Here is a 26,078-nt window from a genome sequence, read left to right as displayed (position 1 = left end):
ATACAATATAATTTTACATAATAACAGACTGAAAATAAGGCCAAATAGGATTACAATTTTTTACAGATTACTTAAATAGATATTTTTTTTTTTTTTTTTTTCTACCATAAAGCACCATTATAAAATGGTAGCTTTATTGCTACTACCATCTAGCCTATGGGCTAATAAGTAATATTATTCTAGCTTAAACTTCTACTTATGATTAATTTTTAAATCTAATTTACAGTCCGGTAACTGTCCTTAGTTTATTCTAACACGTACTTACAGTTCACTATGTTCTTGTGACCTAGAAAAATAAAGTAGCACAAGCACTAATACACAAACGCTGCACTTATGTACTTTTTAACACTAATTCGAACGGCTTGGTTCTTTTGAGCCTCCTTTTGATGTCCATGTTATCTAGAAGCTTCACAGCCTCCAAATTAACATGATGGCGAAGTCGATGTTGGTGAGCTTCTGCGTACTTTTGGATGATTTTGTTTACGAACTCTATCTTAAGGTCCCTGTGGAGATCGTGATTTCTAACATACCAGGGTGCATTTGTTATTTCCCTGAGTACTTTGTTCTGGAATCTCTGTATTACTTGAACATTGGTCGGTTTAGTACACCCCCAGAGTTGTATACCATACGTCCATACAGGCATCAGAACTTGCTTGTATAGCATAAGTTTATTATGTAATGAGAGCGTTGAATGCCTTCCAAGCAGCCAATACATTTTTTTGTAGCGTAATTCTAACTCCTCACGTTTCTTTTTAACATGAGCTTTCCATCGAAGCTTTGTGTCTAGCGTCATACCCAAGTACTTCGCTGTATTTACGTAGGGAATAAGTTGCCGATTTAGATAAATTGGGTGATATTTTGGTAACTTATTGGTAAAATCTATATGCATAGATTTCGACTCGTTTAGCTTAATTCGCCACTTTATAGTCCAATCGTTGACTTTATTTATGGCAGCTTGAACTTTTTCTACTGCTTCTTCGTGACTTTCTCCAGTTGCTATTATGGCAGTATCATCAGCGAATGTTGCAATAGTGTTATTTTCTAGTGCTGGAATATCACAGGTGTATAATAAGTACAGGACCGGACCTAAGACACTTCCTTGTGGTACCCCAGCTTTAATTTCCTTGAGTTCAGAATACGCATCTTCTTGACGAACTCTAAACCACCTATTTGAGATGTATGATTCAAGAATATCAGCAAATGACTTTGGTAGCATATTTCTGAGTTTATAGATAAGCCCTTCGTGCCACACTTTATCGAAAGCTTGCGCTACGTCTAAAAAGACTGTAGAACACACTTTCTTATTTTCTAATGATTTCTCTATTATGTCAGTAATTCTGTGGACTTGATCTATCGTTGAGTGTTTTTCACGGAATCCAAATTGGTGATCTGGTATTAATTTTCTCTCCTCTAGTATAGGTTTTAGTCTCTTGAGTAACAGTTTTTCAAATAATTTTGAAATAACTGGTAATAAAGAGATTGGTCTGTATGACGTTGTTTCATGGGGTGGTTTCCCCGGTTTAGCGATCATAATAACTTCAGCAACTTTCCATAACTCAGGTACATGTCTCAGTCTAAATGATGCATTTATGAGATTGGTAAGTTTCACTAAAGCTTTCCGAGGTAGGTTTTTTTAAAATTTCTCCGGTAATGAGATCATATCCTGGAGATTTTTTTTTGCTTAAATTGAACTTTATTTCTTCAGTTACTTCCTTTGGTGTCACAAGTCTGATATTTTGCAGATCATCTTGTCTTTCTTCATTCTCACTGAAATCAATTGTATGGCCCTCATTTGGTTGGAATATATCTTCCAGATGCTGAGCGAATCTATTAGCTTTTTGAATGTTATTGATAGCCCATTTTCCATTTGATTCTTTAATAGGTGGTATATGTGTGATGGGTCTTTTTAAATTACCTGTTACTTTCCAAAGAGAATAGTCAGTTTCTCGGTCATTGGTCAAGCTTCGTAGGTAATCATTTAACTTAGTGTCATTATGACTTTTGATTGCTTTCTTGATTGTTTTCGCGAGTTTGTTCAGTATTCTTTTGTCTTGTGGCGATCTCGAAGCATGCCATTTTTTTCTCTGCTTTCTCTTTGTTCTAATGAGGTGTATAATTTCCTTAGGATAGGTGGTACCCTTACTCCATTTTTTTATCGATGGCGTATTATTCCAGGCTGATTTTTGTATGTCTGTTATAAATTTAGCTACTTCCATATTGAGCTGGTCTTGGCATTTTAAGGGGACCTTTAGGTTTATAGTACTGTCTAACTCTAGTTTAAAGCTTTCCCAGTCTGTATTGTTATTCACTAGAGTTATCTTGGTTTCTTTGAATGCAATGTTATGTTTATTCAATATTAACAATATTGGTGAATGGTCCGAATTCATGTCGTATTTTCCTTCAATATTTAGGTACCTTGGTGAGATGTTCTTAGATATAAAAAAGTCTATCAGATCTGGGGTTTTTTGAGGATCAGTAGGCCAATAGGTCGGCATACCTGTACTGATCACGTCGCATCCCAAGTCTTTGATCGCACTCAGCAATTCTTTACCTTTTGTTGTTGTTAGTCTAGAGCCCCAGAAAATATTTTTGGCGTTAAAATCTCCACCAATTATAAATCTGTGTCCATATTGTTTCAAGAAACTTAAGTATTCATATTTTTTTAGAGAATGCCTTGGTGGGCAGTATATGGCTACAATTGTAATTGGGTATCGTTCTGTTTTAATATTTACTGCCACTGCTTGGATTTCTAACTCTTCATATTTATTTTCTTCGTAGTGATAAATACTCTCTTTTATTATAACAGCACTACCTCCTCTGGCTGAATTATTAGGATGTAGGGCGTGATATACTTTATATCCATTAAATTTGATGTAGGATTCTTTTGTGAAATGTGTTTCGGAGATCAAACATATGTCGATATTTTCAGTATCTAGGACTACTTGTAGCTCATGTTGATGTTGGAATAGTCCATTAGAATTCCATGCCAATATTTTTAGTTCTTTTTCCATTATTTGGTTTTAAAATTACGTAAGGGCGGCTACCTGGAGCGGGGGTTGAAGGCAGAAGTCCTTTTTGGTTGTGAAAATGATTTTATTAGGACATTGATTTTATTAGGAATAGATGGCGCCTCTGCCATGTAAACATTAGCTCTGACAATTTTTCGTGTTTAAATTTAATTCCAGTTGAAAAATCTAGTTGAAACTTTGTGAAAACACGGAAGATTAAGTGATTCTCACGTGGAAGTGTTATCTAAGTCATCACAACATTATAACCAGCAAGATTAATCTTTTTCTACCTGAACATAACAGCGCCCCAATTCAAATATCTTCAGCTTTTTTGCTAGCCTGAGTGTGTGATCCAACAGCATATTTGAATATTCTTTAGTTTAAAGTAAAATCTTAGTGCAAAGTGAACTTTATTCATGTAATTTAACAAAAGTGTGCTTGGAAATTTCCTATCTTAAAACATAACGGACAAAGTCACTCGCATTGTAAATAATTACCGCCACCTATTTCGCACGTTTCACAAGATTGGACGAGTCATTGCTATCGACTGTCGGCGTAGATCATACTTTGCTTAATAGTACTCGGAAGTGCCGGTAGATGGCATAACACGAATAAATAATTTATTTTCCTCAAACCTAATTTGCCGCTATTAAACACCTACCGCGACCGGTCAGGCCCTGATTTACTTTATCCCACAATCAGTTAATCACCACTATGCCTGTGACTATATGTGCAGGGTGCCCAAATGTAATTAAGGGCCCGGAATTCCTCCTCTGTACAACATGCAAGCTAACATTTGACTTACTTTGTGCAAATGTATCGGAGAAAAAATTTAGCTCAATGACAAAGGAGTCTAAGCTATCCTGGACATGTCATAGCTGCCGCAGCAAACAGCCCAAAACTGACAACTCTAACACGCCCATACGGGCCACTAGCAATGCTCAAACTGCAGCTTCCACCGACAGTGAAATAATAATCACCGATAGTAATGTCACGCGTCGCAAAAGACTAGACCCTACTGCCTACAATACAAATGTCTCCGACAACTCTAGCTCGGACGTACAAAGCCTCTTAGCAGAAGTTAAGCTGCTTACGAAAGAGATATCATCCCTCAAGAACATGCTAGAGGACGCTACTACATCTTTGAATCGATGCCATGAGAGACTGGACGCTATGGGGGCTGCCATAAGTTCGAATGAATCGCGCATTAGTGCCCTCGAGAGACGGAACGCTGAAATTGACTCACTAAAAGGCAAGGTTATTGAGCTGCAGACAGAAGTAGACATGCAGGCCCAAGATTGCCTCAAAAATGAAGTAGAGATCTGCGGTGCATCCGAGTGTCCGGGTGAGAATACAACGCACATAATGATGCTCTTAGCGAAGAAAATTGGCGTAGACCTTTCAGAACAAGAGATAGACTGGTCAACACGCGTCGGTCCACGTATCCTCACTGCTACGAGCGCCACTGGGAATGCCAGAAAACAACCCCGTCCAATCGTAGTGAGGTTACTGCGTCGTGCCAAGAGGGACGAAATAATTAAAGCTATTAAAGTTCGTAGAAACGTCACAAGTACTGACCTTAACTTATCTGGACCCGCAGAAAAAATCTTCGTAAACGAACGACTCACGTCGAAAAACAGGTTGTTGTTTCGTGAGAGCAGAATGCAAGCGAAGCAAATGGGTTTCGCTTTCTGTTGGTGCAAGGGCGGGACGATCTACGTGCGTCAACGTGAAGGAAAACCCGCTGTCGCTATCAGAAACAACGAAGACCTCAACAGACTTGTTAGTAAATACGGAACACCAACTGAAACAACCTCGCAGTAAACTATTAAATCTCAGTACAATTATAATATTAAAGTTTCACTACGACGTATTAAAGCACATTAATAGTCATGTGTTACTATACTTCTATTTATTATATTTTTATACATGCGGCGAAGTCTTCAAAAAATTTGTTAAGCTAATAGGATACCAGCGTTATGAAGTATCATTATTTGTAATTATTAAATGCTCTTTAGATGTTACTAGGTTGGCAAATATACTTTCATTGATGTGTTGTCGCAACGTTTATGAACTATCAGAACTATCAACTATTTTTACCTCATGTTTTTTGCATACTCATGATCAACAAATAACAATAAGTTTATATGTATTGCCTACAGGTAAATTATTAACACTGGCTGTAATACTGTTTTTTGCTTTATATAATACTTATAAGATGCTTGTAAACTATGCTTTAAGAAGGTCATATATTACTTCGGTGTCCACATGGCCGCAATTCTGCATTATTATTAACGCTAAATTGTCAACGCTGGCTGTAATAGTATATTTCGCTTTATATTACACTTGTAAGATGCTTGTAAATTATGCTTTAAAATGGTCATATATTGCTACGGTCTCCGCAAGGCAGCAATCCTGCATAAAACAAAACCCCGAATTCAATATTATTATAACTGTTACACACTCAAAAAGAACAATTAATTTATTCAAATCGACTTTACCGCTGTGTGGTGGTTTAATAAACAGCCCCTGCAAGGGTAATTCACTCAGTTTTAAAGACAATATTATAAGCAACGGGCGATAGTCGCATCATTGATGAGCTAGAAACATTATGCATAAACTGCCACACAGTACCTGAACCGGAACAATGTGGAATGTCAATAGCGCATGACTACAACTTAAAAATACTTAACCTCAACATTAGAAGTTTAAATAAAAACTTTGATAATTTTCTAACAACCTTGAAGAGATTTGATATAACTTTTGACATCATTATCCTAACGGAATGCTGGCTTAATGATATCTCGATAATTCCTACAATAGATTTTTACACGGCCAGTTATACACAAAAGATAATAAATCAAAACAGCGGTGTTGTAGCATATATTAGAAATACTTGGAATGCTGTAGTTTCTGAACCCAATCTTACGGATGCTAACTGCTTGCAAATTCAAATTTCAAAATCAATCACTGTACTCGCAATATATCGTCCTCCGTCATTTAAAAACACAGCTAACTTCTTGTGTTCTCTTAACGCAATACTAAATAACCATTCAAATTCTGATACTACTTTAGTTTTGGCTGGTGACTTAAATATAGATTTGTTATCCCCATCAAATAATCAAGATATAGAATACCTATGTTTAACAGCTGAGCATGGGCTATTTCCGGCTATTACAAAGCCAACAAGAGCGGACGCCTGCCTTGACCATGTGTTTGTAAACAAAATCGAAGGTGCTATTGGTGTAGTCTGTAATAGCGACATAACCGATCACGATATTGTCATACTAGGTCTGTCATTAATTATGCCCAACGCAAAGACATTTAACATGGAAAGGTCTAGACATGACTTTGATGCAATCAGAAAAGAACTAATCGAAATAAACTGGGCAGAAATAATTGACTCACACGACCTTAATAAAACTGTTAATACCTTTGATCTCCGCCTATTACACACTATTAGCAAACACACAAGTAAAGTTAGACTTAAACGCAGGGAAACTAATTTAAAGCCATGGATCACCTCCGGACTAATCCGTTGTATGAGACACAGAGATCGCCTACACATGCAATCAAGGAAATATCCAAATGACATGCTCAAACGGACCATTTACACCCGCTATCGTAACTTTTGTAATGACTTGTTGCGGAAACTTAAAACAGAGTACGATAATAATACCTTATGCTCTAATATAAATAATCCCAAAAAATTGTGGAGATCAATAAGGGACATCTGCCATTTCCCTACAAATAAACAAGACCCTCACGAACTGCTGACGATCGATGGCGCGACTGACGCTAAGCATTCCTTAGACAAGTGTAATAGCTACTTTTCAACAGTAGGGCAAACTCTGGCTAGCAACATTCTACGCGAACTGCAAACTGAGGAGAAAAACCTAGCAGCTAAGATTAACCCAAAACATTTAATGCTTAACTCTTTCTTCATGCAACCGACTGATGAATATGAATTGGAGTCCCTTATTTTGTCCCTGCAAAACGACAAAGCCCCTGGTATCGACGGCCTAAGCAATGCTCTATTAAAAGAAATTAAGGATGTTATCATACCGCCTTTAGTTACCATATTCAATTTAAGTATTCTGACTGGTATTTTCCCTGAAAGTTGGAAAATGGCGTGTATCAAACCAATCTATAAAAATGGGCCTAAGGACTCCCCGCAAAACTACCGACCCATCTCACTGCTGACAGCATTCTCAAAACTACTTGAGAAGGTAGTTAGTAAAAGACTTACTAAATATATTGAAGCTAATAACCTAATCTCCTCGAAGCAATTCGGCTTTAGAAGTGGAATGTCGACGGAAGATGCTGTATCCTTGTTTACTACTACAGTAGCTGCACATCTTGACGCTCACAAAGCCAGTATTGCTGTATTCCTAGACCTGTCCAAGGCGTTTGACACGGTGTCGATCCCAATACTGCTAGAGAAGCTGGATTCTCAATTCGGTATTAGGGGAGTTGCACTCGATTGGTTTCGAAGCTACCTGACAGGTAGAAAACAATGTGTTAGGGTTGGTGGACACGACAGTGGTCAGGAAGCAGTCAATTTTGGTGTGCCGCAAGGGAGCATCCTCGGACCTACGCTTTTTATCATGTACATCAATGATATAAACACTAATGTCGATGGCGAAATAGTTTGTTATGCAGATGATACAGCAATAATTTATGAAGGAGCTACATGGCCAGAGGTGTTTAATAAGGCTGAAATAGGAATGAAAGGTGTATCCGCTTGGTTGCGTCGTAATCTTCTTACGCTTAACTCGTTAAAAACCAACTACATTTGTTTTCATAAAACAGCTACCTCTGCCCCTAGCCCAACATCGCAGTTGCAGCTGCATGCCTCTGACTGTGACCGAAACCGGTGTAGCTGTGTGGTGCTGGCCAGAACTGACGTTGCGAAATATTTGGGAGTACTTATTGATCAAAACTTAAACTTTAAAGCACACATAAAATCTCTTTCCGGTCGCGTACGCAAAATTATAAATATTATGAAACTTCTTAGACACTCAGCATCACCATCAACCTTACGGTCCGTATACTTTGCCCTTTGTCAGTCAATTATTACTTATTGCTTAACTGCCTGGGGTAGTGCCGCGAAAACGCACATTATTCAGCTTGAACGAGCTCAACGATCAGTACTTAAAACTATGCTAAATAAACCTTTCAAATATCCCACGGTCAAACTTTATCAGGAATGCAAAGTCCTTACCGTGCGTCAGTTATATATTTTAAGAGTAGCTCTCAAAGCACACCGGTCAGCAATATCTTCTAAAGAGTTCAAAATATTGCTTAACCGTCGTGTCTTCAAGATCCCTATGCCTAAAATTAAAACTTGTTTTGCTAGACGTTTCAGTCCATATGTGGAATCATTTATTTATAACAAAGTAGTAAGCATATGTGACATCAAGCATTGTTCCATTAAGCAAGCCAAATCTAAAATTGCATCATGGCTCGCTTCCTTAGGCTACGATGAAACTGAAAAACTTTTCTTGCATTTAACATAAGGGCACTTTGTCATTACTATTTAGATAATAATCTATACTTAAAACAATAATGTATATAATTAATCTTAACATAGCTTGTACTGTAACCTTATTTTTAATCTTAGATAAATACCTACCTTAGTTAAGTGAACGTAGACTAGTAAACCGAGCGTCAATTTACCGGTTAATTGTTTATTGTTAATTCTATTAGGTACCCACGACACAGGACTACCTAGTGTGGGTACCATAACACAATGTTATAATTGATTGATCTATGGTAAATAAATATTTTTTCATTTTTCATTTTCATTTTCATTTTCATTCGTGTCGACGTTGGGACACGAAGGCCTTTACTTAACTATATCTTATCTAAATTACAAATACTACTTATGCTAGATTACTTAAATAGATATTAATTATAAATTTATAACAGTACGTTTGATAATTTAAACAAGAGATAATTTTGAGAACGCACTCGCCATATTTGCGCTATGTGTCAACTATCGTGTCAAAAGTACGATTTTAGTTTTAAGTACGTATTAATTATCACCACTATATTATCATCTAATTAAAATTTTGACCATCAGTAAGTGTAAAATTTTACCAATTCTGAATAAATAATTTGAGTTTGAGTTTAAGTTTGGTAAACCGTACTTTTAACATGACAGTTGACTGTATTGCAATGAATATGGCGAGTGTGTTCTCAAAATTTATGCATTATACCTACCTATGTTTTTGTACATGATTTAATTTAGTTTCACATATAACATTATACAATAAAACTAAATTTATGTTTTACAACAGTCTGCTGACCTGACAGATTAATAAACATAAAGTAAGATCATGAAATATAGTATGCATTTTCCATAAGGTAGCTTTGCTAACCTTTGTTTTTATTTGTTCAGTCTTTTTAATCTTATGGTGGTTTTTTTGATATTTTTTGTCAACTAGAATGGCTCCATAATAATTTAACTATTTATAGAACGATGATAAAAAATTGTTTTCTAACCTACTTAAAAATCAAAATGTTGAGATCATGATGAGAAATACCTAATTATTAAGACCTTAAAATAACCATGGTGTATCTAGGCTAGCCCCATCTTGAACAGGGCATAATAATCATATTTATCTGTGTCGGCAATATTGGGGAAAATCTCCCCATTTATCGGCAGAATCCCCGCGCTGACAACTTTCCCCGGGGGTAGCAACGCGCGCGGGGCGCGGGCGGCTGGCGCCACCGGCGACGTCAGGTGCGCGCGCGAGTGTGAGTGCGGCGCCACCGACACACGTTACACTGACCGAGTAGACCACGCTTTTGTGGATACGCGAAGGTTGCCTCTGAGAGACAACGTGGCTAATTTCTGCAGTGAGGTACGGTACCGATTCTGATCACAACTAAATAGAGTATTCCCATGATTTCTTACCATGTAGGTACTTAATTTAATTAAAATATATAAAAGGAAAAGGTGACTGACTGACTGATCTATCAACGCACAGCTCAAACTACTAGACTCTTTGATTTTCCAGGATAAAAAGTAGCCTATGTCACTCTCCAGGTCTTTATCTATACCCATGCAAAAAATCACGTCAATCCGTTGCACCGTGATCGATGGACAAATCAACAAACCAAAAACCAACAAACAAACACACTTTCGCGTTTATAAAATAAAGGTACTGATCAGCGTTGCCAGTTTTTTTAATTGCCAAGTCGGGATTTTGGAACTTTTTGAGTGAAAAAAGCGGGATTCTTTCATCGAAAGCGGGACATGAATCAGAAGTTTTTATATTTAAATTTTTTTTATTTGAATTCAAATGACGTTTACGTGACAATATAATATAGCAAAAATCGTGCGCTTATCTTCATTAGGTACGCTCCGGGGGCGGGCGGCCAGTCCACACTTCCCAGCAAGAAAATAGTACTCCTAAAGATATCTCAGAGACAATAAGACATCTTACAGATTTTTTTCTTGTCGGGCTTGTCTGTTCCACCTGCTCACGTTTCCTCAGCACGCGGCACGCACGGTCGAGTTATCCCCGAAAAGCGGGACTGAGCCTGTCCCGCGCGGGACATTTGATTTTGACTTGAAAAATCAGGACGTCCCGCCAAAATCGGGACGTCTGGCAACTCTGGTACTGATAAATATAAGGGTAGGTACTGATTAAAAGTTTTCGCTACTTTTGTGTTTATTCTATGAGACATGCAACAAGCTAATATCATCGATAACGCCAAATCTCCGACTCTCGGACTATACTTGCTTACACTCAGCCCCCAAGTGTCTAAACTAGTCGACCATGTTCATAGGCGGTTCTGTCGTAAGTTTTATTCTATGGGAGGTCGTCAGGCTCAGGCGGAATGTGCGGCGACATGCAACAAGCTAATATCATCGATAACGCCAAATCTCCGACTCTCGGACTATACTTGCTCACACTCAGCCCCCAAGTGTCTAAACTAGTCGACCATGTTCATAGGCGGTTCTGTCGTAAGTTTTATTCTATGGGAGGTCGTCAGGCTCAGGCGGAATGTGCGGCGACATGCAACAAGCTAATATCATCGATAACGCCAAATCTCCGACTCTCAGACTATACTTGCTCACACTCAGCCCCCAAGTGTCTAAACTAGTCGACCATGTTCATAGGCGGTTCTGTCGTAAGTTTTATTCTATGGGAGGTCGTCAGGCTCAGGCGGAATGTGCGGCGACATGCAACAAGCTAATATCATCGATAACGCCAAATCTCCGACTCTCGGACTATACTTGCTCACACTCAGCCCCCAAGTGTCTAACTAGTCGACCATGTTCATAGGCGGTTCTGTCGTAAGTTTTATTCTATGGGAGGTCGTCAGGCTCAGGCGGAATGTGCGGCGACATGCAACAAGCTAATATCATCGATAACGCCAAATCTCCGACTCTCAGACTATACTTGCTCACACTCAGCCCCCAAGTGTCTAAACTAGTCGACCATGTTCATAGGCGGTTCTGTCGTAAGTTTTATTCTATGGGAGGTCCTCAGGCTCAGGCGGAATGTGCGGCGACATGCAACAAGCTAATATCATCGATAACGCCAAATCTCCGACTCTCGGACTATACTTGCTCACACTCAGCCCCCAAGTGTCTAAACTAGTCGACCATGTTCATAGGCGGTTCTGTCGTAAGTTTTATTCTATGGGAGGTCGTCAGGCTCAGGCGGAATGTGCGGCGACATGCAACAAGCTAATATCATCGATAACGCCAAATCTCCGACTCTCAGACTATACTTGCTCACACTCAGCCCCAAGTGTCTAAACTAGTCGACCATGTTCATAGGCGGTTCTGTCGTAAGTTTTATTCTATGGGAGGTCGTCAGGCTCAGGCGGAATGTGCGGCGACATGCAACAAGCTAATATCATCGATAACGCCAAATCTCCGACTCTCGGACTATACTTGCTCACACTCAGCCCCCAAGTGTCTAAACTAGTCGACCATGTTCATAGGCGGTTCTGTCGTAAGTTTTATTCTATGGGAGGTCGTCAGGCTCAGGCGGAATGTGCGGCGACATGCAACAAGCTAATATCATCGATAACGCCAAATCTCCGACTCTCGGACTATACTTGCTCACACTCAGCCCCCAAGTGTCTAAACTAGTCGACCATGTTCATAGGCGGTTCTGTCGTAAGTTTTATTCTATGGGAGGTCGTCAGGCTCAGGCGGAATGTGCGGCGACATGCAACAAGCTAATATCATCGATAACGCCAAATCTCCGACTCTCAGACTATACTTGCTCACACTCAGCCCCCAAGTGTCTAAACTAGTCGACCATGTTCATAGGCGGTTCTGTCGTAAGTTTTATTCTATGGGAGGTCGTCAGGCTCAGGCGGAATGTGCGGCGACATGCAACAAGCTAATATCATCGATAACGCCAAATCTCCGACTCTCGGACTATACTTGCTCACATTCAGCCCCCAAGTGTCTAAACTAGTCGACCATGTTCATAGGCGGTTCTGTCGTAAGTTTTATTCTATGGGAGGTCGTCAGGCTCAGGCGGAATGTGCGGCGACATGCAACAAGCTAATATCATCGATAACGCCAAATCTCCGACTCTCGGACTATACTTGCTCACACTCAGCCCCCAAGTGTCTAAACTAGTCGACCATGTTCATAGGCGGTTCTGTCGTAAGTTTTATTCTATGGGAGGTCGTAAGGCTCAGGCGGAATGTGCGGCGACATGCAACAAGCTAATATCATCGATAACGCTAAATCTCAGACTCTCGGACTATACTTGCTCATATAATATAATTCTGCTCATACTCACCCGGCACCCCCCCCAATTATTGTCTAAACTAGCCATGTTCACAAACAAACGCAGACGACGACCACCCTGGCGCAGTGGTGAGAGTCTCGTATGAGGGAAGTTCCTGGTTTGATTCTCGGTTGGGTAAATTTGGGAATTTATAATTGGGGTTCCGTACCTCAATAGGCAAAAAAGGAACCCTTATAGGATCACTTTGTTATCTCTCTGTCTGTCTGTCTGTCAAGAAACCTATAGGGTACTTCCCGTTGACCTAGAATCATGCAGGTTTCCTCACGATGTTTTCCTTCACCGTTAAAGCAAGTGATATTTTAATTTCTTAAAACGCACATAACTCCGAAAAGTTAGAGGTGCGTGCCCGGGATCGAACCCTGACCTCCGATTAGGAGGCTTACGTCCTAACCACTAAGCTATCACAGAGCTATGAAATCTAAGAATTACGATCCAATACTTATCAGGAAAATCCGACTCGCGCTTGACCGTAATAAATTTTGCGTCAGACGAAAGATGGAGCCACGTGTATTGCAGCTAACTAGAGTTGCGATACTTACGACGTGATTCAATTCCTCAACCTCGTATTATTTTATACGAAGTTCCATGCATTGGCTACAGATGGCTTTACATGTTGTACAGAAGCAGGCGTTATTTTGCCATTAAGTCCATGATATACAATGAACCAAAAGCTTAATTTGCTATAATCCGCTGAAACAGGTCGAATCTGTATGATGCAACATGCAGTATGCGAAATGCACCGCCCGCCCTCCCTCTGCTAACCATGCAGGAAAAGGCAGCCACCAGGCAAGCAATACGCACCACCACCACGCAGCACCACACAAATCCCAAACACACTCGACGCACCTTTCGCCCCGACACCGGAGCATCCTCAGGAGATGTAGACCTTACAATGCACAATTGCAAAATCTTGCTTTGCTTTTGGTTCATTGTATAGATGGTTTTACTTTATAATGACTGATGAGTGATGAATGATGACTGATGAGTGATAAGTGATGAGTGATGAGTGATGAGCAGTAATCAGAATTGCTAGAGTATAAGTAGGTACCTATAAAAGTTGCCGGGTAGACATAAAGAGCTCTCAAAAAATTACTTTGAGAAAGCAAGGAACCAAAAGCTTAATCTAAATACCTATTTAAAATGAAAAGGTGACTGACTGATCTATTAACACACAGCTCAAACTTCTAGACGGATTCGGCTGAAATTTGGCATTATGACGTAGGCATCCGCTAAGAAAGGATTTTTGAAAATACAACCCCTAAAGGGGTGAAATAGAGATTTGAAATTTGTGTAGTCCACGCGACAAATTGTCCATACTAAATACTAATGTAAGAAATGCGAAAGTGTGACTGTCTGTCTGCTAGCTTTTCACGGCCCAACAGTTTAATTGATTTTGATAAAATTTGGTACAGAGATAGCTTACATCCTAGAGACGGGCATAAGGTACTTTTTATTTCGGAAAATCGATAGGTTTCTACGGGTTTTTTTTTAAATCCTAAATCCGTGTTAAAGAAGTCCGAACTCCGAAGCTTAGGTAGGTACCATGTAGTTTTTTTTTTCTTTTTTGTAATATCGATAGATCTACATCATAAGTACCTAAGCTTACATACACAAATCCTGAAATCTCTCCAAACACTTCTATTTACAACTAGCTTATGCTTGCGACTTCTTCTGCGTGAACTACACAAATTTTAAACTCCTATTTCACCCCCTTACGGTGGTTACGCACTTATCCGATCCGAGTCCGTGAAAATACGTTCCATTTTGTTTTAGTAAGGAAGCTTACGACATACGTCGTAGATAATCGCTGATATTTTCACGGATGACGGATAGAACTCGGATGACGGAAGCGAAGTGTATAATCGCCGTTAGGGGTTGCATTTTCAAAAATCCTTTTTTAGCGGATGCTTACGAAGTTACGTCATAATAGCTGCATGCTAAATTTCAGCCCGATCCCTCCAGTAGTTTGAGCAGTGCGTTGATAGATCAGTCAGTCAGTCACCTTTTCCTTTTATACATTAAGATTTACTCATTACTAGCTTTATTTACCTAGATGTTTGGAGAGCTTTATTGTACCTAAGCTTTATAAATAAATAAAAGCTACAAATCAAAAACACCAAAATTATCTTATTGCAAAATCCATACCCGAGTCATCTACAGCCATCCGTTATAATTTTATGTACTTTATTCAAACACAGTTCACTGAACTCTAAATAAAAAATAAATAACAATAAAATAAAAAGTATCATAAATAAAAGTTACAGTCCATCTGCCACTTTAACTCTTAACATAAATAAAATAAATCAATTGTAAAATATATATTTTTTGTATAAATTTTAAAGTCCATCAAAGTTTCACGAAATATATTTAAAATAAAAATCATAGAAAAGTCTTTCGTATCAAATGGTAGTTTCATACATGCTGGCGTGTAGCCTGCCCGCGTACCGATTGAAGAATGGCGGGAATTTGCGAAACGGGGTGTATTTATGTGCTCAACCGGGAAATTGTGAATGAAAGTTGATAAATTAACTTGTATGCAGGGGGTGGATTTAGGTTAGATATCACCCTAAGCAGGCGTAGTACTCGATGGTAGCAAAAATGCACTCTCGTCTCTCACCCCTATTTTCATTCGATGGCATCACTTGTATATTTTTTCAAGTCTTTTCGTTTTTTTTATTCTTTTTGTTCATAGATCGAGTTTATAAGCCTAATGCATAAGGGCTAATTCTGTTGTACAAAATCTCTAAACTAATTAAATAACTGTTATATACTCGGGATGTTTTTAGGGTTGCGTACCTCAAAGGGAAAAACGAAACCCTTATAGGATCACTTTGTTGTCTGTCTGTCTCTCGGTCTGTCAAGAAACCTACAGGGTACTTCCCGTTGACCTAGAATCATGAAATTTGGCCGGTAGGTAGGTCTTATAGTAGACATTCGGCGAAAAATCTGAAAACCGTGAATTAGTGGTTACTTCGCACAAAAAAAATTAAATTGTGGTCACGAACTAATAATTAGTATTTTCAACTTTCGTAGTGAGATAACTATATCAAGTGGGGTATCATATGAAAGGCCTTCACCTGTACATTCTAAAACAGATTTTTATTTATTTTTATGCATCATAGTTTTTGAATTGTCGTGTAAAATACGACTGTAGTACGAAACCGTCGTTGCATGAGCCTGACTCGCACTTGCCCGGTTTTTATTAATTCAGATACAAGTTAGATCTTGACTGCAATCTCACCTGGTGGTAAGTGATCTGATGATGCAATCTAAGATGGATGTGGCCTAACCTGGATGGGGTATGGCAGTTTTATTAAACCCATACCCCTTTGGTTTGTACACGGCATCGTACCGAAACGCTAAATCGCTTGGCGACACGGCTTTGCCGGTAGAATTGTCGTTTACGGATTGTTCACCTTCCGTACAGCGTGACGTTCATGGTAAAAATGAATAAAAAGCCCCATAAACTACCGCTATACAAATATCACTTCATTTTATTACTACAGTGCAATATCTATTGTCTAGGCACATAACCAGATTTTCTAGGTAAAATATTTTTATAACAATATTCTGTAAATTCTTTTTATTGTAAATGTTTTTGGTAGGTACAAAAAACATCTAATGCTTTAAAGATGTCAGTGATTTAACAAAAATAATCTTAGTAAATTCGCAATGATTCGTTTTCGAGGAACGAAGCGCGAGCTGCCCGTTGATGTCTATTCAAGGGTCATTTTCCTTAGCAGGATTAAGTCTCCGATTTTTCCTTAGCCCGCTGACAATATTGTTATTTGTTGGCCCGTTGTTTATTTCACAAACTTTTTTCCACAAACATTTTTAAACTTGCCTTTACACAAGTTTAAAAATCTATTAAAAGTGTGCTCTTAAAAATAAGCATATTATACAGTCGAAGAATGTAAATGATAAGAAAGCTTGGATTTGACTCGCTCCAGGAATGCACGGGGCTGCAATTGCTTGTACAGTATGGTATAATTGATCACTTGAAAAGAGCAACCGCCGAGTTTCTTGCTGGTTCTTCTAGGTAGGAACGGCATTCTGAACCAGTGGTAAATTAAACTAGTTGACGATTCAAAAGCACTTGTAATAGCCTAGTGGTTAGGACGTCCGCCTTCTAATCGGAGGTCGGGGGTTCGATCCCGGGCACGCACCTCTTCTACTTTTCGGAGTTATGTGCGTTTTAATTAATTAAATATCACTTGCTTTAACGGTGAAGTAAAACATCGTGAGGAAACCTGCATGCCTGAGAGTTCTCCATAATGTTCTCAAAGGTGTGTGAAGTCTACCAATCCGCACATGGCCAACGTGGTAGACTATGGCCAAAACCCTTCTCACTCTGAGAGGAGACCCGTGCTCTGTAGTGAGCCGATGATGGGTTGATCATGATGATGATGATATACTTAGCGGCAATTGAAATATGCATTCTGTGAAAATTTCATCTCTCTACTATTAATTACGGTTACTGAGATACAGCCCGCGGACAGACAGATGGACAGTATAATAGGGCTCCGTTGGCACCCTTCGGCAACAGAATAAGAACTTCGGCTATGGAGCCCTGATAACACCTAGGGTTCTTCTTACTTAGTACCTAATTGAATTATTATTATAGAATAGAATAGATAAATATAGATATAATACTTAGCTGCATCCCACATTCAGGCGACCTCCTCTATGGCGGGTGCAGCGGCCATCAGCGCCGAACAGGCCAAGAGGCGCAAATATGAAAACCTCAATGGGAGCTTCATATTCGTGCCTTTTGGTGTGGAGACCTTGGGGCCGTCGAGCCCTTTTTGAGGAAATTTCGAAAAGGGTTATCGAGTCAACCGGGGACCCTAGAGCTGGCAGCTATCTTGGTCAAAGAATTAGTTTGGCCATCCAAAGAGGTAATTAATGCTGCCAGCATCTTGGGTACAATGATACAATGGTCTCGATGAGGTTTTAGATTTAATTTAATTTATTTTAGTTTTAATTTAATGTTGTTTTTTTTTAGATAAGTTTATGCCACAGAAAATGTATTTCCTATTTTGAATAAATTATATTAATCACCTTAATATATTGAATAGATTACATTTTTATTCAAATACTTACCTAAAGTTTTACATGAGTGATATTGAATCGTCAAAAGATTTTACTACTGGATCGGAATGGCGATAAGTGTCGTAGGTTATTAGGTGAGTTACAATGAAAAGACAAATAATATGTGCTGTTGTTATGAATTATACGATGTACCGGTCGGTGACGTCGAGGCGGCTCAGCGGCGGCGGCGACGCGACGCGACACGACGGCGCGTCACGGCGTCGACGACGCGCCACGACCACCGCCGGTCAGCGCCTGCCAATCTCGCGCGCAGGTAACTACTTACCTAATATAACCTACTCTCAAACCAAAGCTTACTGAATTTCAAGCGCCACAAAAAGTCGAGAAATCTATTTATAGTCGACTGAAACTAAGTATATTCTAAGTAGTTAGGCAAGAGTGAATAGGCATCTTCTAGGTAAACGCGTCTCATCTTAGGCCACATCATCACTTCCCATCAGGTGTCATTGTGGTCAATCGTATACCTATAATGAATAAAAAAAAAAAAAAAAGTTTTCAGCTCTGACCTGAAGCGGATGAAATCGGGGGCATCAGCTAGTGTAAAATATTCCCTATATTGATGAGTTTTAGATATTCAGATAAACGCCGGTGTAACTAAACCCCGTGAAACCCAAAACAGGCTTTGAATAATTCAGCGCACGAAGCGCTAACATGATTTATCACCTGAAGCGCACGATTGATTCGTATTGCCGATGGAAATCATTTTCATCAATCATAGCGCTTTAGTTGATTTAAAATTCATATTTCCTAATGTTTATTGTAAGTAAGCTGTGATAGCCTAGTGGTTAGGACGTCCGCCTTCTAATCGGAGGTCGGGGGCTCGATCCCGGGCATGCACCTCTAACTTTTCGGAGTTATGTGCGTTTTAATTAATTAAATATCACTTGCTTTAACGGTGAAGGAAAACATCGTGAGGAAACCTGCATGCCTGAGATTTCTCCATAATGTTCTCAAAGGTGTGTGAAGTCTGCCAATCCGCACATATGGCCAGCGTGGTAGACTTGGCCAAAACCCTTCTCACTCTGAGAGGAGACCCGTGCTCTGTAGTGAGCCGGTGATGGGTTGATCATGATGATGAATGTTTATTGAACGGTAAATGTTTCTGTTAGGTGCCATGTAATTTGGGATGGTTTATGCTAGACCGTGCCGGGCCCGAGCCGTGCCACGTGTCACATTAGACGGTGCCATGTCCGAGTTTTCGTCCTCGTCCGTGTTACGGCCCGGTCTAGCATAAATCACCCCTTACATAAGTAAGTATCTTCAAGGCAAGAGTGGAGTGAATAGCCATCTTTTAGATAAACGCGCTCCATGAAGTCTAGTTTCCATATGGCATGATGTAATGCATGAATATGTCATTCAATGTTCTCAGCGTACATATTCAAAATTCTTTGATCTTTTATCGTTTTGTATTTTATGTCTTTTTTCTTGTACCTTTATTTGTATTTAAATTTATTATTAATCATCTAGTTAGTGTAAGTGGCACTGCCGTTCTAATTAGATATAAAAAAAAAAAAAAAAAAAAAAAAAAAAAAATTGTCGTCATATTATAAATGCGAAAGAGTGTTTGTTTTGTTTGTTGGTTTGTCTTTCAATCACGTCGCAACGGTGCAACAGATTGACGTGATTTTTTGCATGGGTATAGATAAAGACCTAGAGAGTGACATAGGCTACTTTTTATCCCGGAAAATCAAAGTTTCCACGGGATTTTAAAAACCTAATTCCACGCGGACGAAGTCGCGGACATCAGCTAGTAATAGAATATAGTTAAAGATCTGGAGAGTGACTAGGCTATATTATTTAGCCCGGAAAATCAAAGAATGCTCACGGGATTTTTAATAACCTAACCTTATCGTCCACGCGGACGAAGTCCCAGCCCATCAGCTAGTTAGGAGTACCTATTTATTTAATGACAATTACACACAACTAAACTTATTTAACACAATATGACAGTTTGTTCCGGCGCTTCTTTCGCTTGTTCTCAGGTGGAAGAAGCGCCGGTATAACCAGCTCTTAGCTTTAAGTTGTAATGTGTGGCACAATTGCATAAATACAGTGGCGGATTTGCAGTCTTAGCCGCCCTAGGCCCCAGGTCATTTCGTAACTTAGAGTATTTAAACTAATAGAGAGGAAATATCTATGGTTTTACCGTGTACTTTTTAACACAGAAAATGGCGCGGGGGGGGGGGGGGGGGGTTTGATCTGTCTGTCAAAATACAATCCAATGATAAATAGGAGTGCGAGCGCAGCAGGCGCAATTTTTTTGTTACTAACTTACAAAAAAAAGTGATTTGTGTCACGATTGGCCGCCCCTAATATCTAGCCGCCCTAGGCCAGGGCCTACTGGGCCTTAGGGCAAATCCGCCACTGCATAAATAAACGTCTTTTCTTTCTTTCTTTCTTTAATGTAACCTAGAATGGAACTTACAGAAAGTGTATTGCCATGATGCTAAAAGCTAAAACTAAGTAAAAACTAGCAATTGTTTATCCATAAACAAAGTCAATCAATCCGTATAGAAAATAGCAGCAATACAATTGTTTACGTCTTCCCTCTATAAGCAACGTCACTCCTAATATAGTGCTTATCACCGGGATTTTGGGTGTGTTTCACCTTATTTTGGTCGTTTTTGTGTGGACAAGTACTCTTAGTACGAGATTTTATGTCTCACCATCGTTGATAATACTTATTCGTGTGTCGAAACACTTCCGCGTTACAGTAAACTGGATCTTAACATCCTTGTTTTAAAGCTCAAGTTTGTCTACACATCAACAGCAAGCGCTCCAAGCGGAAACGTTGCGAAATTAAAATCCGTTGTCCCCGTTAAACAGAAACGACAACGGGGACAACGGGATAAGTTTTTAATAATTTTATTCAAATCCCGATGTCCCCGTTAAGGGGGATACGGCTAACGGGGACAACAGGACTACACGGTTGATGTTGATGATATTTGGCATTGAAGTTTTACCGGATTTCACGACGAGCTCACCGCCTACAGCGTCCACAGCACACAACCGAGACCTCGAGGCCCTAAGCCAAGAAGGTAACCCTTGGCCGACAACGGCTTAAAAGTCGTTACCGGGGAAGCGTTCTTTCCCGGTAACGACGAGGTACGGGGAAGCGTTCTTTCCCGGGGGTACGGGCCTCGAGGCCATGGCTCGAGACCCGTACTCCCGTCTTGGCCTAGGTCAAGCGGAGCAGACCCCGCTGCTGCGATTTTTTGACTTCAATTCAGGGCTCTTTAGCTCCATTTTACTTTGATGTTATTGTGTTTCGACTCTCGAATCCTAGCAACGTTTAGTGCGACGTAAAATCTTATACTAAGGGTACTGAACACAGCGCCACGGTGACGACTCCGTTTGGCGCCAAATTCAGGCGCCATACTCTCGCATGACGCCCCGACACTAAAACAATTTGGTATTCTTTTAATAGTTTCATTTGTATTCCATAAATTATTACAAATACTAAGACAAGAGTAACCTTTGGTCTTCTTAAAATTTTAAGATCTGACATGACTCGAAGTACTTATATAAAATTTAGGAACGTACCTACCTACGCTAAGAAAAGTTTTCAAGGAATTACCTACTAGCACAGAATAATTACTAGAAGTGCGCGACAGGTAAGATGGCAATCGGGGAGGGAACGGGGCGTACCCGCACAGCCCCCGTGCTAGCTCGGTGCGGGCGAGCGCGGGTGACGTGTGATTGTGCGGGGCGTCCTCCCGCCTCATGCCCCGATTGCCATCTCTACCTGTCGCGGACTTATAAGTCAACGACATCTTTGCATTTGTGAGCCAGATCTGTAAGCTAATAAATCACCATTTTCGTAATTTCTAATTTTTTTCTATAAAATTTTATGTTTGACTTTTATCTATTATTGTACGTTAATGTTGTTCGTTATCTATGCGTTCGCATATCGCTCATTTGACTGAGTTGACACTTTGTACAGTTATTGTTAGCACTTGAGTGAAGCTTTTACCTAACATACTTAGGTGGTGTGCCAGTCACATTGCAACGCATGCCGGCCATCAGCGTATGTACGTTTAGGTACTTACCTACACTAATATAACTAATATTAAGTACTTATACCTAATATAACTAATATTAAGTACTTATACCTAATATAACTAATATTAAGTACTTATACCTAAGTAGGTAATATAAATAAAGAGGTAAAAGTTTGTAAGTCTGGATGTAGGGATAATCTTCGGAATTAAAGTTCCTATTCTGAAAATTCTTTCACTGATATCTAGTCAGTGGCGTGCACAGGGTTTGAACCTAGGGTAAGCATTAGGTAGCTAACTATCTATTTAATGACAGGTCATCATGAAAAATGAGCACTAAGCCTTTTCAACTAGGGTAAGCAGTGCTTTTATGCCTCTATGATCTGCACGCCACTGTATCTAGCCTATAAATTATACGCGGACGAAATTGCGCAAAAAAGCTAATTAAGTACCTACCTAGCAGTAGCGTGCAGGTCATAGAGGCATAAATGCACTGCTTACCCCAGTTGTAAGCTATTTATCAAATATATCAAATATTTGAAAAGAGCAACCGCCGAGTTTCTTGCTGGTTCTTCTCGGTAGGAAAGGCATTCCGAACCAGTGGTAGATGCATTCGACTATTCGTAAGTGCTTGTAAACGTTTATACGAATAAAAAAGATTTTTATTTTATTTTATCATTATGAAACAGGTTCCTACCTAACTAATGCCTACCCTGGCTTCAAACCCTGTGCACTCCACTGCTACCTAGGTATAGAAACACAATTTGGGTTCACCTCAAAGTAGTTAGACACTTTCGGGCCATTGTTCATCTAGCAACAGCTAGAATTTACTTGTGGCGTGTAAATGCAAAGCCGATGCTTTCAAAGAAGCATTCTTTATCAACCAAAAAGAAATATTAGGTAGGTATGTGAAAATAATATGACAAATACACAATAGACAGTTACCATAATTTAAGTGTATCCCATAGGCGCCATTGTAGACCGTGTCCGCCCCAGAGTGCCATAACTCGCAAATCCCGGAAGTCCCCAATAGCATCCAATAGGCAGGGGAAGAATCAATAAGCGATCCCCTAATTTATATCGAAGAGGCTTCGGCGGCAGATATGCATCGCAAATAGTCAAATACTTGGACATTCTTTGTACGGCCACGAGACGTGAGGAAAAAGTAATGCTCTACAATAAAACCGGCCATACAAAACTGTTGCTCCGTTGCAACGTGATTAAAGGACAAATCAACAAACAAAATCTTATGGGTTTTATTAATGAAATAAAAGTATTAAGAATAAAAGTATGTGATTAATAGAAAATAATTTAGTGTGAGTCAGGGTATTGAAAAGGTGCTGTACCAGAGGTGCAACAAGAAAGGATCGAAAGCGAAATAAATTAAATTATTATAATTAATAAATTAAATAAATTAAAGCCATTTAGAACGTGCTAACTGGGACATAAATCATTTTCATCAGACCTCTCGCTCACATTTGCAGGCCTTATGGAACTGGAACCTGATGCTCCGGTGTTGTGTGTAACAGTAAAAAGGATTTGTCGATAGTCGATAAATAAAAAACACCCATACTTTGACCTGCGTCTACTACCTGCGTCCGAACGGCATTCCTATATCGATAACAACTTCTGCGGCGTTCTCACAACCCTACGATCGTAACGATTTATGACCCTATTCGCACGTTCGTAATGGCCGTACTGCATTCACTGGGAACTGCAATCAAACTGCCCTGAAGTTCGCCGCTAGCGGAGTGGCCCAGTCAGGTTGGTGGGATCAGGGATCGTCGCGGCGCGGTGTCGGACGGTCGTCGGGCGTCGGCCGTCGGCGCCGGCGCGACGTCATGCCGGCAACTTATGCGTACACTATTTTTATACTTTTTATTCATTATGAACCACATTGCATATTTATCTGATGAGGGGGTTATAATGATCGAGATGCCTCTATTTATAAAATTAAGTAGCTCCAGTTTTGTCTGTAGTTGCGCCGGATTCTATTTAAAGTTTTATGGGAAAAAAAATTCAAGTAGGTAAATAAGTTTTTAAATTATACACAGGTACAATGCCTCGCTGCGGTGGTCTCGACGAGGTTTTAGATTTAATTTAATTTATTTTAGTTTTAATTTAATGTTGTTTTTTTTTAGATTTAAGTTTATTAATAATTTATTTGTTAACCATTGATATAAAATAAAATAAAAAGTTTTTAAATTATTAAGTTGTACTTTGTTTTCTTTTGTAGTACTTTACGGTGTCGCACCTGGTCATAGGTCATTCACTAGGTAGATGTACCTACGCAAAATCATTTTTATGGTTCCGTACCCAAAGGGTAAAACGGCACTCTATTACTTGGACTCCGCTGTCCGTCCGTCTATCTGTCCGTCTGTCACCAGACAACTCATAACTCATGAACAGTGATAGTTAGACAGTTGAAATTTTCACAGATGATGTATTTCTGTTGCCGCTATATCAAAAAATACTACAAAAAAAAAAAAATTAAGTTTGTTAAAAACTTTTCCTAGCTTTTTTTTATTAAAACTGGCTACCATTTTATATTAATCAAATATTTTTTACAAGAAATGAGGCAAAGGCAATATACATAGATGTAGTATGTAGTAAGTATCGTTATGATCCGAGGTTAAATAGATATATTATGATATGCGCTTACCCGCCCGCCGGCCACCCCGCCCGCCCAACAGACGCTGTTCGTCCATCTGTCTGTCAGTGGGCTGTATCTCATGAACTGTATTAGGTAATGAGCCGAAATTTTCACAGAGTGTATATTTCTATTGCCGCTATAACAACAAATAAAACAAAAACAAGATGGCTAATTTTAAAATGACCGCTCTGCAAATTACTTAAGTTTTATATTTTGTATAGCGCGATGGTCGGAACCACAGGTCGGAACGCTTCATGTTCGATTCCGACTCGCCGATTTACCGATTCTTTTATTAAAAGTGGCTCCCATTACTCAAATAATCTTTACAAGAAATGAGTCAATATAATAGTATGTAGGTATCTATGTATATGTTATGATCCCAATGTTATGAGATGCGCTTACAATTATAGAGTTGAGGACGCCCGCCCGCCGGCCGCCCAACAGACTGTCGCATGTCGTCTTGACTAACCTTCTTTGATATCCTACTAAAACAACTTTATTATTCTTTTATTTTTTAATATATATTATGTTTCACTATAAAACACAATATTATAGGTTTTTTAATAAATAAACAGTTAAGTATACTGATGTCAAAAAGTCTTCGTGAGAATATCAGCTCAACCACATTGGGTGTATAAACATTATCTGAACAATGGTTTTATAATGCAATTTAATAAACACCTAAAACTTCATTTAAGTAAATTTCACAAATTGACTCAACTGAGGATGTAATCTGGAGCCTCCGGTGACATGGCGGTAGGTACTTGTTTGCTGCACCAAAAAGGTTTAAAAAAAAAAAACTAATTCATCCCACTGTTTATTCGTTTCATTCTTTTTGAACTAAGTACTTACCTATATTTTAAACGGGAAAAGACGAGTGGAGCACAGATATTTTGACATAGCAGAAATATTCACAGCGCCCCTAGCGGATTCTTCTAAAAGCTCTAGACTAAAGAAAACCTGTGAGAAAAGATGTGTGTGAGATCTACATATTTTGTATTAAGATTGATGCAGCTTTTCCGGAACAGATCAGCAGGTTAACGGGAAAAATCACCGAATACCGTACGCGGCAGAAAGAAACATCGAACCTTAGAAGGAGATAGCAGATTTGTAGAGCATTGTCTCTGTCGTTGAGACCGACAAAACGTCACATAGGTATGAGTGACAGAGACAACACTCTACAAATCAGAAATGCCATTCTAAAGGCCGATGTACATTACTTTCTGCCGCGTACTGTACTTAGGTACCCTAGGGTACGAGATGAGCCCATGTTGTTCCAGTTCACCCCTAAACAACGATATCTTATCTAGATTGTAGATACTTACTAGGTATTCAACTATAGAGCTATTGAAGTTACAATTGAAATGATGACGCATTTGTTTACCTGATATGTCGATAATTAAGTCTGAAAGAAAATCAGAGATGTTTTGGCAGAAAGAAGCGCCGCCGGGCGGGCGGCGGGCGGGCGGCGGGCGCGGGCGGCAGACTGGCGGGAGATGCACCTACTTTACAT

General features: G+C 39.4%; 2 protein-coding genes across 2 annotated transcripts in view; both read left to right on the top strand.

The window, feature by feature from the left end:
* The window catches only part of ChT (choline transporter), a 447,845-nt gene extending 425,665 nt beyond the window's left edge, over positions 1-22,180 (top strand). The window contains exon 11 of the mRNA XM_069501392.1: positions 22,166-22,180. The gene's annotated coding sequence lies outside the window, so the exon portion shown is untranslated. The remainder of the gene's footprint in view (positions 1-22,165) is intronic.
* LOC117986076 (uncharacterized) lies at positions 3,849-4,832 on the top strand. Its single transcript, XM_034972897.2, has one exon. It carries the CDS (start codon positions 3,849-3,851, stop codon positions 4,830-4,832), a length of 984 nt encoding a protein of 327 aa, XP_034828788.2.
* Positions 22,181-26,078: the final 3,898 nt, after the last annotated feature.

This window comes from Maniola hyperantus, chromosome 10 (genome assembly GCF_902806685.2).
Source record: "Maniola hyperantus chromosome 10, iAphHyp1.2, whole genome shotgun sequence".
Lineage (NCBI taxonomy): Eukaryota > Metazoa > Arthropoda > Insecta > Lepidoptera > Nymphalidae > Maniola > Maniola hyperantus.
The sequence above is the reverse complement of the archived record's forward strand: the minus strand, read 5'-3'. Positions and strand labels throughout refer to the sequence as shown.

Bases quoted from the DNA above. Each gene is read 5' to 3' on its own strand.
- LOC117986076 (XM_034972897.2), top strand. From the start codon at position 3,849: ATGACAAAGGAGTCTAAGCTATCCTGGACATGTCATAGCTGCCGCAGC.